The sequence below is a fragment of the Lepidochelys kempii genome, chromosome 14 (genome assembly GCF_965140285.1).
Source record: "Lepidochelys kempii isolate rLepKem1 chromosome 14, rLepKem1.hap1, whole genome shotgun sequence".
Taxonomy (NCBI): domain Eukaryota; kingdom Metazoa; phylum Chordata; order Testudines; family Cheloniidae; genus Lepidochelys; species Lepidochelys kempii.
Window position 1 is genome coordinate 11,051,615 of NC_136393.1, and position 12,669 is coordinate 11,064,283.

The 12,669-nt window shown below is 35.9% G+C and overlaps 1 protein-coding gene across 13 annotated transcripts in view; it reads right to left on the reverse strand.

Moving 5' to 3' along the window:
* STXBP4 (syntaxin binding protein 4) overlaps nt 1-12,669 on the reverse strand; it is a 139,762-nt gene that overhangs the window by 120,890 nt on the left and 6,203 nt on the right. For 5 of the 13 annotated variants that reach the window (XM_073311655.1, XM_073311659.1, XM_073311653.1 and 2 more), the window contains 4 exons: nt 5,033-5,106; nt 4,747-4,842; nt 3,722-3,791; nt 2,790-2,864 (listed from right to left, as the gene is read on the reverse strand). In XM_073311655.1, coding sequence (XP_073167756.1) covers nt 2,790-2,864; nt 3,722-3,791; nt 4,747-4,842; nt 5,033-5,106 — 315 coding nt within the window. Of the gene's footprint in view, nt 1-1,902; nt 1,970-2,789; nt 2,865-3,721; nt 3,792-4,456; nt 4,656-4,746; nt 4,843-5,032; nt 5,107-9,240; nt 9,310-11,973; nt 12,205-12,669 lie in introns of those variants that run through there. The other 8 variants (XR_012154917.2, XM_073311658.2, XM_073311648.2 and 5 more) reach the window with 5 other exon arrangements.

Sequence of the window (12,669 nt, forward strand, 5' to 3'; positions counted from 1 at the left end):
CATTGGATCATGTTATACCTTTCTCTGCTAGACTGAAAAGCTCATTATCAAATATTTATTCCCCCTGTAGGTTCTTATAGACAAGTAGTTCTCAAACTTTTGTACTGGTGACCCCTTTCACATAGCAAGCTTCTGAGTGAGACCCCCCCCTTACAAATTAAAAACGCTTTTTTATATATTTAACACCATCAGAAACGCTGGATGCAAAGCCGTGTTTGGGGTGGAGGCGGAGAGCTCGCCCCTCCATGTAATAACCTCGCGACCCCGTGTGGGGTCCCGACCCCCAGTTGAAGAACCCCGGTTATAGACTAATCAAATTACCCCTTTAAACCTTTTCTTTGATAAGATTAATACATTGAGCTCATTGAGTCTATCGCTATAAGGCATATTTTTTCTAATCCTTGAATCATGCTTGTGGCTCTTCTCTGAACCCTCTCCAATTTATCAACATCCTTCTTGAATTGTGGATACCACAACCTTACATAGTATTCTAGCAGCAGTTACTTTAGTGCCAAATACAGAGGTGAAATGACGTTTTTTAATCCTACTCGAGATGGCACATTTATGCATTAGCCCTTTTGGACACACCATCACACTGGAAACTCTTGTTCAGCTGATTATCCACCATGACCCCCATATCTTTTTCAGAGTCAGCTCCCAAAAATCTAGGCCTCTGGCTCAATCCACAGCTTCATCTTTTTGTGGCTCCTTTCCTCTTTGTAAACTTCATAAATAAATCCCTGGGCATTAGTTTCCAAGATTCATATACTTAGTGCTATATACCTACAGGTATGTTTTGGATTCTTCCCCCACAAGAGGAATACACAATTTGAATATACAGCTGGTTGCAGAATGAATCTCATAAATCTGTGAATCCTCCTTTGTATTAAAAATATTTACATGATTGGCTCTGTAGAAATCAACTAATTACTATTTCCAAACATTTCTGAAGTTTCAGAAATAGTTCTTGGACTAATTAGCAACAAAATAATTAAAGCTGAATCCATTATTAAACATTATTTATTCAATTAAGAAAAAAATCCCTACTAATCAAACACTGATTATACCTTCATGTAAGAAAAATCAGATTGTAAAATGTAGTCATTACTACCACCACCACCTCAGGAATAAAGGTAAAAGTAAAAAAGAAAAAGGTGGGGAGGGCCTATATCTAAAAGGTTGTGAACCATGAACACCAGAAAACTAAATATCACAGAGTTAGGGTGGAGGTAACATGAATAGCCAGACTGTGATATCAGTTACAGCACCATAACTCCAGAGTAATTCCATTGACTACACAGGGTCAACTCAAATCACAGTTTGGTACACTGCTTAATAGCAATACAAATATACTTATTTAACTGGTGCTTATCTACCACCAGGTTCTAGTCATATACACAAAAACTTATGTATAAATGAAGTATTTAATATAATATATATGTACAGTGGAAGGAAATTAACTGAGAGTTCTAAAAGGGAGTGAGGACACATTTAAAATAGCTAGTGGAGATCTTGTCACCGGACAAATCACCCGAATGATACTGGGGCTCATGGATTTTAATTATTCAAGAAGGTTAGAGGAACTAGGTCAGTATGCTTTGGATAAAAGCAGATTAAGAGTGAACTTCAGAGCTATCTAAAACAGTCTGAAGAAGAGAGAGAGGATAGAAGCTACAAAGCCATTTGAACTACTGTCAAATACAGGAATAAAGAGGCACAAGCATAAGATTAAGAAAGGCCATGCTCTAAAGGAATTTAGGTGGACTTTCTTTACATAGAGGGCAGTTAATAAATGGAAGAGCCTAGGAAAGGTAACAAGAGTAGCAACTCTTTAATGATTTTCAAATATAGTTACATAAAAATTTGGAGGAAACAGCTGCTAAATCAAAATGGGGGATAGACCTGGATGGGCTTCCTGGCTTCTTTTCATCCCAACATTTCCTATGCCAGTGTTGGTTTATATGATTATCTGTAGATAACAAGATTAAAGGGATATTTTAGTGTAACTGTCCTTATAATGTAGGAATTTTGGACTATCTGCTCCACTGAATAGTTTAACCTACTTATCCCAACTAATTCAGAGCTTGTAAGTAAGAGACTGAAAAGCCAATTCTGAAAAAAAGCAAATGCAAGGACTTTATTTTCAGATGCCTGGCACTAATTAAAGTTGTTCTACTGACAAATACTAATCATTTTTTTAATACCACGTCTTATATTTTAAAAAGACAACAAATAGTCAGGAAATCATGATTATGACGACAGCAAATACTTTATAGTATTATTAACTGTACCATGTAACATTTAGACTTTATTCATGAAATATAAATGGGTCAGAACTTGCAGCCTTTACTAATGTGAGTAGTCCCACTGAACTAACTGGGACTGATCGTTTGACTATGGTGAGCAGGATTCATATTTTCTGTTTGACTTATAGACCAGTTTTCATATATTCATGGAATGTAGACAGCATAGCCCTGAAAGTCAGATAGAAAATATATTGATGCACTTTCAATTCACCACTGCCATCTTGGTATCATAGATTGGGGTATACTACATGTGCATATGGGGGGGAAGATAACAAAAACCTCTGTACTGTACTCTGAGAAAATGGATTATGCTATAAAAATGTTTACGCAAAACACAAAAACAAATTACGTTGTGGATATCTCAAGAGTAATCCCAAATTTATAAAACATCAGTATATGAACAAATATTTTAGTGAAAGTGGTTTATTGAGGAAGAGGGATGCTGTAGTGGTAATTTTAATATAAACATTTTAACTCTCTTACTTTGCTTCTTCATCTCTCGTAATCAGCAAAGACACGTGATTAGTCGCTGATGCCATTCGCAAAACATCAACAGCTCTGGAAGGGAAAAAAAGCCAACAACAATTAAAAAAGTAAATCTACCTATTTTCACTGTTTGAATGCAAGGGCTCTGTATCCACTACATAGAATTAAAATGGCAGAAAATGGAACAATTTCTTATCTTAACAGACAAACCATTTTGGAAATATGCCTTTGATACATCATTCCATTTAAGACCTGGGCTATCATACGGCACAAAAAGTTTGTATGGGGTAAAAGCTGGCTTTTAATTTTGTACCATTCAACTCTGGTTTGTTTATTTTTTAATCTGTACTATAGTAGTTTTATTTGAGGGGGAGGAGGTTATTTTTAATATAAATCCTAATTCCACCAATGTTTTGGGCTTTATAGTAATAGTCAGACAGCCAATAGTCAGACCCTATATATCACACCACATAAACAATACAGGCAACTTCTCTGCCTTAATTACGCCACCCAAGAGAACAAGAAGTGCCAACTATTAGCATATATAACCAAATCACTTGCTTTAATGGATATCCAGCCAAATACCATGATAATCACAGTAATGTTAAATAAAATATTTTATTAGCTCAACAACTATTTCGGTATGAATTTACACATATATACTGCAAACCTACAATACAACATGAAATCTCTTTAATCAGCTCTTACGCAGGCAAAACTCCCATTAATGTCAATGATAGTTTTGTTGAGTCAGGACAGCTATATTGAGCTCTCTGGGACAATCTGCAGGTGCAACTCCATGGACTTGGTGCAGTTATATCCTTTTAATCAGTGTTTAATTGGGTCCAAAGTCTTTGACTATATAACACCAGTATTAGTAACATTTTTCCAAGCTCTAGATAAATATTTAGTCATCTTTATGAACATACCTTTCACTGGTTACACCAACTAAGTTTTCTCCGTTGACATCTAAAATTAGGTCTCCAGTGAGCAATCGGCCTGATAAGGAGATTAACAAAATATCACGTAAAAGCTATACGAATGAACAGGGAAAAATGGAAAATACACTCCTATTACATTAGATTAGATTGGAGCAAAAGTAAGAATGATTTTATCACCGTAGGCCTTGATCCTGCAAACACTTAAGCATGTGCTTAACTTTACTACCATGAGTAGTTCCATTGATCCTAACGGGACTCCTCACACCGTGAGCATATTTGTAGGATTATGCTCCACAGGTGGGGAATTAGCTGTCAGCTGAGTTTTGAATTGATGACTACATGTAGGTTATCATATATAAATTAAATATTTTTGTGTTTCTTGATGTTTATAATAGCTTTCAAAGCAGTTCTTAGTTTGAACCACTCAATGGCTCTGTCAACATGAGTGCAGAAAATGTGTTTGCTGAGCAGTTTTAAATACAAACTTGGGAAAAGTTGTTTTTGGTTTTTTACCCCCCAAAAGCTAGTGTGGACAAGGCCTGACCAAGTTTTTGAAACCTGGTTGAACCTAGTATACACTGGAATTTTCTCCCCAGTCTAAACTCTATACAATACAGTTTGGTCCTTCCATATAAATCACCTAAAACATGAACATTAATCGGAATTTATTAGAACAATATATAAACACAGGACCTGATCCTGTAAGGTGCTGAATGCCCCTACCTCCCACTGAAGCCACTGGGAGTTGAGAGCTTTCAGCATCTCACAGTTTGGAAAGTTGACGATGTGGACAGATCGCAATCTGATTTCATACTGGCCTGATCTAGATTTAAACGGATGTCCATTACTGTGACTCCTCCACATGCTCCCCTTGGAAAATGATGAATCTTTGCTGACCTACACATTACTGTGTGTGTACATACTGAAAATAAAATTAAAAAAGACAGTTTGCTTTCTTGACAGCTTCCTGTGTAATGTAGGATTCTACAGAATACGTAACAGTAAATATTTACTATCTATTGCAGCCATCCCTCCAGGCAAAATTTTCTTTATGAAAATGCCATAGTCTTCTTCAGTTTGCTCCCGATAACCTCCAATAATTTTAACACCTGTTGAAAAACAGATATAAGCAAGAAACTGGTCATTCCCTCCATTGCACCGAACACATTCAGTCAAATGTCACAACAGATTGAGAAACTTCAACTCCCACTGATATCAGTGTGAATTGCAAATGCCCAGCAGGTACCCAGCACCTCTCAAAATTTCACTCTGTTAGAGTCAAATATGTAATCTAATTACCTAATCCATTTTGACAGTCAGAAAAAGTAATGCGGTGAACAGCTCGATTGATTCCATAAGGTCCCATAATAGTCCTAAAATAAATAAATAAAATCAGAGCTGCTGCAATTTTAGTCATGAAGATTCACTTGGAGAAATATACATGTGTACAAACTACAGCAGTTGCTATTATACGTCCAGTAAAAAAAAAAAGCAAACGTTTTCTTCACTGGGTATTGTAAATACTGTGCAGATGAAAAAATGAAAAGACAAGATGATATGCTCTGGCATTTGAATATCAAAAACAGATGGTAAAGTAGTACTATCTAAAATACAGTGGAGGTTTTGGGTTGTCTTTTTAAAACGAAGTATTTCTTACCAAAGCCTTACTCAGGATAACAGAAAAGAGGGTTAATAATAACAACAACTGTGCTCCTATTTAGAACAGGACAGCTGGCAACCAGGAGAGATTTTGTTAAAGTGTTTAAGATGAAAATACCCATGGCTGTAGTGGTTTCCACAAAAATGTTTCCAAAGTTAAGTAAGGGGAGAGCACAACTCTCTAGACATTCGTTAGGAGTGTTCTTCTTCCTACCATCTCTCTTTTTCTCATCAAATAATATTTGTTCTCTCTTGATTTATGAAAGCCTCACTCTTAACGCCACCTCCAAACACAGAATGCCAGAGGTGAGAATAAGGGCAGACTGTCTGAGCTGCCAAACAGCAGAGGATTTTTTTTTAATGCTCTTGAAAATCACGATGTCAAGAATTAAGGGGGGGAAAAATCACAAAATAAAATGATAATCTTGGGACCTGAATGTATAATCCCGTAGAAAATATTTCCAAGACTAATCTAACAACAGACAAAGCCTTAAAAATCTGGGTACAAATTGGTATTCGCTAGCCAAGCATCATTTATCCATTTATATTTTTATTCAAATGCAGGCTATTGAAACAAACCCAAACTTGCATTACAAAAAACACCCTCACTCGGTTGTTCAATTTTTAGGGTGGATCTGCCAGCCCCAACAAACAAGAATGCAGCAGTGCTGCTTAGATTTTCTGGCATGCCATAAATAATGTTCTAAATTAGATGGTTACTTCTATTTTCTATATCAGAACAACTACAATACACAAACAATGAAGAAAAAGAAGATCAGAATGGAGGACACATATACTCAAAGCCTCCCATCCAGCACACAACCAGTATACCAAGCCATATGCTGGGTATTTCAGCCAGGACAGGAGCTGGTGTCAGGGCAAGCTGCAGAGCTAGAGGAAAGGGGGAGGACAGGAGAATCCAGGTGCAAGGTAACATACTGGGGTGTATATATCCAACGCAACACTCCAAATTCTGCTCTCTCCTTTTTGCACAACAGAACTGAATCAATTCTGTTGTCAGGGGCCTCAGCATCTACAGAAGAGGAGGAATTATTAGCTCCATAGTGCCCATCATGCTGTCATATGCAAGATAAGTGGCACTGAGGTCTGTCTGCACTTATCAAGGTACACACCCCTAATAACCTGAAAATATTAGCTTAAAAAATACCCACAAAGAAAGAAAAGAGAGCCAACCTAGTAGACAAGCAAGCTTTTCTCTGGTTTGTAGGTCCTTAAGACTTGCTAAATGGGCCTTTTACCCCAAGTCACAAGAAGGAACTAGAAGGGAATACTACTTTTTAAGAACTATGCCTCAGATGCTCGTGAGAACTCACTTTCACCCCAGTATTTACTCTGAAAGCTCAAACAAAATTATGAAACCTAATTAGTATATTTTATCATGATCGGAAATGAAAATGTATTTGTTGGCGTAATTTATACTTGCGTTGCTGATTGAGAATTCATTTTTGTAAGCCATGCACAATTGAGCAAAACTATGATTACATGGTGATAATTTGGGAAGCAGGAAACATCTATTCTGGAAGAAGACATTTTTATGACTCCTCTCTCAAATTTTTCCCCATACAGAATTGTTTAGATAGATTCATTAATTAATATCTGTAAAGGGCTTTGAAGCTGAAAAATAATATATAAGGAAGGTAAGTAATAATTAGCATTTACAGGTCTACCATAAATGTGTGTTTTTATCATTGAAAAGCTCAAAAAATAAGAATCACATCACTTTCAAGTTAGAGCATTTTTCCTTCTACAGTCTCATCTTCCGGCTTTTTGTACTAGTCACATATAGTATAATGCTCTGTAGTGCTCTCAAACACCTTTAAATGTAACAGAGCACCCACTGCTTCACATATTGCAAAGCCAGAGACACTATGTAAGTATTTTTTATTTACTAAAAAAAAATAAAGAAAAAAGAATACATATCTGAGCTCAACTTGATCTTTCTCTAAGTAATTGCTTTCAATACACTAGAATAGCCATAAAGAACACTTACTTTCTCCTGATCTTTTAATGTTAATCCAAACATAGGCGGAAAGGTGGCAGATCTGGTTATGTCAATAGATTAGGTCTTTGGTTCATAAATAACTTAATTAACAAGAAGAAGCCTTGAATATTATTAAAGTCAATTTCACCACAATCATAATTTTTTTAGTATTATCATATAAAAATGCAAGAACAAACTTCGAAGTTCAATGCTGAAGTTCCTATGCAAGGGAATTTTGTTTCCAGAAGGATTTACAGGACTGGAATTTAGGCTAACTTTTCAGTCTTGAAAAGAAACAGAGTAACCATCCAGAATAACAGAGCCTAAGGGCATGGCTACACTGGAAACTTCAAAGCGCTGTTGCGGGAGCTCTCCCAGTGCTCCTGGTAATCCACTTCCAGGAGGGATTGGCTCCGCACTCGGAGCCCATTTACACACGCTTTAAAGCGCTCTGACTTGCTGCCCTCGGGGGGTGATTTTTCACCCCCCGAGACAGCAAGTTAGAGCACTATAAAATGTAAGTGTAGCCAATAGGACACACATTGCAGCACTATAAAATAATAAAGAATAATCTAACTTCGGTATGGGACATTTCCAATAAAAATGCGCTTTTAAATATCCAACAGCAAACTGAATACTGGAAACATCTTTTCAAAAGATTAATATGCTCTACAAGAAGATGCTGCTACAGTGAAAAGAATATACAGGAGGCTAAGAAAAACCCCTCTGAAGGGAGGAGAATAAGATGTCACTAAATATATATATATAAATGCCATCTGCAAACATATATTATGTAAAAATGAGATTTAAGAACAGCACAAAGCATGAATTCACATTGGGCATTAAGTTGTTTCTATACTACTTTCACTAAAAATTACCAAAACTATTCTGTGGGTATGTGGTATTCAAACCATGGTAACACAATGGATACAAATACTAAACTTATTAAGTCGCCCTGAGGTATGTAAAATATGGGGGAAGGTTGGAATGGAAATGATTGCTCATAAAATTCTGAAGAAAACTGCTGGCAATTCAAAATGCAGTAATTACAAATCAGATTGTCATAGCTCTGCTGAAGAGAACGGACTTATGACCATTCACACCAGCTGAGAATCTGGCCCTAAGATGCTTTGGAAATTCTCACCCCCAATATTTTTCATGTCACCAGAATAATCAATTAATCTTGATTATTTAACATCTAAAAATGTTAATGACCTGCCCAATACTAGTAAAATGATATAGAAAAGAAAAACGATTCCTGAACTGTGCTAAGAGTAACCAGTAGCAGTAATAAAAATAACTAAAAACACATTTTAGTGTACTTTGTAGAAGGAAAAAATAGATTAAATCTGATCGTTAATATAAACCATACAATATTTGATATATCATTCTCTTCTCTCCTACAAAATTTTGTCATAAATACTATTAAATAGTTTTACATATTGAGAAAAAGCAAGTAAAAATAGTAAATCTTGACACCAAATAATACCTAAGTGAGAATACAGAACATTTGTGCTATATGTATAATTGAGTGATGCTGAAATTTCTCAGAAGAAACAAAAAACCCATTAAAACCTCACACTCAGACTAAAATATTTAGTGCCAGAACAGATTCTGAGTGCTAATAGCTGTGGGGTAAAATCCTAATAATAGCTATTAAAACTAAACCTTCAGTACTTTGTTCTGTTGTTTTGTTACCTACAATATATTAGGGGGTTTAAAAGTTTGATATTCTAGTGTACTGAAACAAAACTAAAAAGAGTCACAGATTTCAAAATACCTTTACTGCACTTTTGTTAGTTCACACACTATGAAAATGCTATTAAAACCTAATGATTTGGCATACCAGTACAAGAGAGAAAGCACATCAAAACGCTCTGGTTCATCCTCATCCATCAGTGAAAGCAGGGACATTCTTCAAGACACCAGTGAAAAGAAGAACAAAAGCATCCAAAAGACACTCAATATTTCTAATTCAGTAGGATAACAATTACATGCTGGACAATTTCTGTTACCAACTAAAAAATCTCAACAGACAGAGACTGAGATGAGTGTCTCTTTCTATTTAATCTCTTCTGAAACCCTGTGCGTCACATGAGCTAATTCACCTATCAAAGCAATGTTTACTTTTTTCCCTTTATGGGATATGGATTTGTAGCAACCTTCAAGTCTCATAAAATACAAATGTGAGAAAAATTACTCGCATTAGCCTCAAATATGATTAAATGATGATACTGCATGTCCATCTGGCAGCAGACAGGTCACTGATAAGATACATCTTTTTTTACATATCCTAGAATTTACCCCCTCCAGATGATCCTCCAGATGGGGTCAAGTACAATATACAGCTAACTCCCTCTCTTTGATCTTTTTAAAGCAATCTTCCTAATAGATTGGATTACACACACAAAAAGAAAGCCAACTAAGCAACAGACAGACAGATGAGCCACCCATGAAAGAAACAGCAAAGACCATCAGTCATTTTCATTACACTATTGTGTACTCTCAGTCATGGCAGTGAATTAAAGCCAAGTTAAAAAAAAAAACACACTAGTGTTTTCATCCACAGCAGACAAGCATTAATGCAGAACCCGGATGATTACCTTGACAATTTATTCTTTTTATACAGACCGAAGTAAATGCTATAGATAATATTTTTAATGTATGCTCTTTTTATGGAAAATTGATAGCAAAATGTAAGGAATATTTTCCTGTTGTTCTTACTTTTTTTTCCTGTGATCAGGTAAGCAGAAAATAAAATTCCCTTTTAAGTCACATTTCAAAATTATCTCATAAACATTCTTTCCAATATTCCTCTCTTTCTCTCCAATTCATTTTAGTAATCCTGCCTTTTACTTCGTTTTCTTAAAGCAACAGACAAATTGATAGAGAACAGAGGTGGTCTCTGATTTAGATCCCCACAAAATAGTCAGAATACATCTCAATGTACAGAACAAAGTAACAGTGAAGTGGGGAGCTTTCATAAAACCATGCAAAGGGTTCCCAGAAGCTGTCCCACAATTTTCAGTGCCAATATCCTGAGACACTTCTTTTAACAAATTACTAAAGCCAAATAGAGTTTCAGTGTCTGTCCACTCTAGATAAAATCTAATGGGCCTACAGCAAGAATGCTTGAAGGAATGTACTATGATAGAAGGAAACCTGCAGAGCCGTTCTCCTTAATCTAACAGAAGACCTGTCTGAGATCAGGCATACTCTAGTCTAGAGCGAGACGTGTATTATTTTAAAGATATTCAACGTCTAATATTTTGGCAAAATATTATTTCATACCATTTTCACATTTCACAAATGTTTCTTGTGGAGGTAGGAAATGAGTACGTAAATTCGCCTCACTCCTCCTTTGCCTAAAAAAAAAAAAAACTTGACTGAAGAGCTCAATTCGCCTGTCTTTCGTTTCTTTGTAAAATGAAATAGTGAAACCTGTCAGTTTCTCTGTGTTTCTCTCACCTCAGAGCTTTGTTTCAACAGAAAATGAATCCCCTCTAAAGTAGAGAGCAGCACTGTGACAAAATAGTATCTGCCAATGTCTGGAACTGCACAGCAGGGTGCCGTGGCTATCCTAGAAATGGGCGCACATGCCAGAGAGTGCCTCCTTCTTAAAAGTTGTAGTGCGCACATTCGGCTGATATTTCATTTTTGTCAGGTAAGGCTTTTAAAAAAAAATTTCACCGTAAGCACTGCACTGTGTACAAACACACATAAAGAGACAGTCCCTGACTTGAAGCGATTATGGGAAGAGAGAGAGGAGTTCAGAGGGGTAAAGTGACTTGCCCAAGGTTACACAGCAGATCGCTGGCAAAGGTGAAACAGAACCCAGATCTCCTGACTCCCACCATGTTCATGTAAGGAGTTCCAATGGGGTCAATAAGACTACTCTCATAAGTTCAGTGACCTGGATTTGGCAGTGTAGACTTACTTAGTCCAGTTTAGCTCCACCAGTGTTAGCAACATTAGGACTTTGCAGTAGACAGGCTGTTAGTGTTTTAAGCACCATGTCATGTAATCTTGCTAAAACCATATCTAATTGACATGGTGCTTAAAACACTAACGGCCTTTCTACAGCAAAGCTGCCAATGTTACCAGAACCAATGGAGCTGAATCAGTCGTATCAACAGTGGGAATTTTGTGCAAAAATATCCCTTGTATAGACAAGGCTTTGTTGTTATTTAGGGTCATGTTTTCTATTTAACCAGTAAAAATGTCATTCAAGGCTTTATGTACTCATAAAAAAAAAAATCAAATCACAAACAGACGTTCATTTTTCTTAACCACAGATAAAAGATTTCCTTGCAATATCTAACCAAATAGGAGGAATTCCATCTTTTTCTTATCCTTTAGGTTTTTTCTGAGGAAATTGATTTTAAAAATCTGAGAAAGGTCTTTTCTAAAAATCAGAAAAGTTGGTTCATGCTATAAAAACTTCATCAGAAAATATTTATATCTTTTAAGCATTCTTAGTTTATTAAATACATTACAAGGGTAATGTACTTATCTTCCTCTGTCAACTTGTTCCCACCCTTGTCCATCTTTTTGTCAGTCTCTCAAACAATTACATTACCTTCTTCCAGTTAGCACTTCTGCATTGTTCAGCCTCTCTGAACTCATCTGCAAGGCCTGACCTTCTCCACGTTTAAGTCCCTCTTTTTCCACCTTTAGTGAATCTTTTTGATTCACATAGAAAATCTCTTTTGTTGCTCCCGACCTCTGTCTACATCTCTCTTTCAGACAAACTCCTTCAGGTCATGACATCACTTGTATGTCTGGAAAGAACCTAGCATATAACTGGGCACTACCCAAACAAATAATGCATAAAGTGATGATGATAATTCTGAGGAAAATTAAATTTAATAGACGTTTCATGTTATTCTAGTATGAATAGATAAGAACACACAACATGTTAGACAAAGAGATTAAGATTCTTCTTTGAACAGATATAAATTATAAATTACTGATGGTATCATTATGTGATGACTTTTCTCGAATTATATTTTATTACCAGTTAGCAACTGAGGTTAGACATATTCAGGTAATTTATCATCTGCTAAATAATCCTGTAATCCTTGGTAGCAAGAATCATGGAATTATTTCATAAAAAAAAAAGTCAATGATAAATTAAATCAGGGAAAAAAAATCCTACAGAAGTCAATTATATAACGGTAACCTTTCAGGTTAAAAACCTTAAAGGGTGAAAATTCATTAAGACGTTATGGCCCTTAGCCAGGTGAATGCTTTGTTATATAATATGGAAAAATAC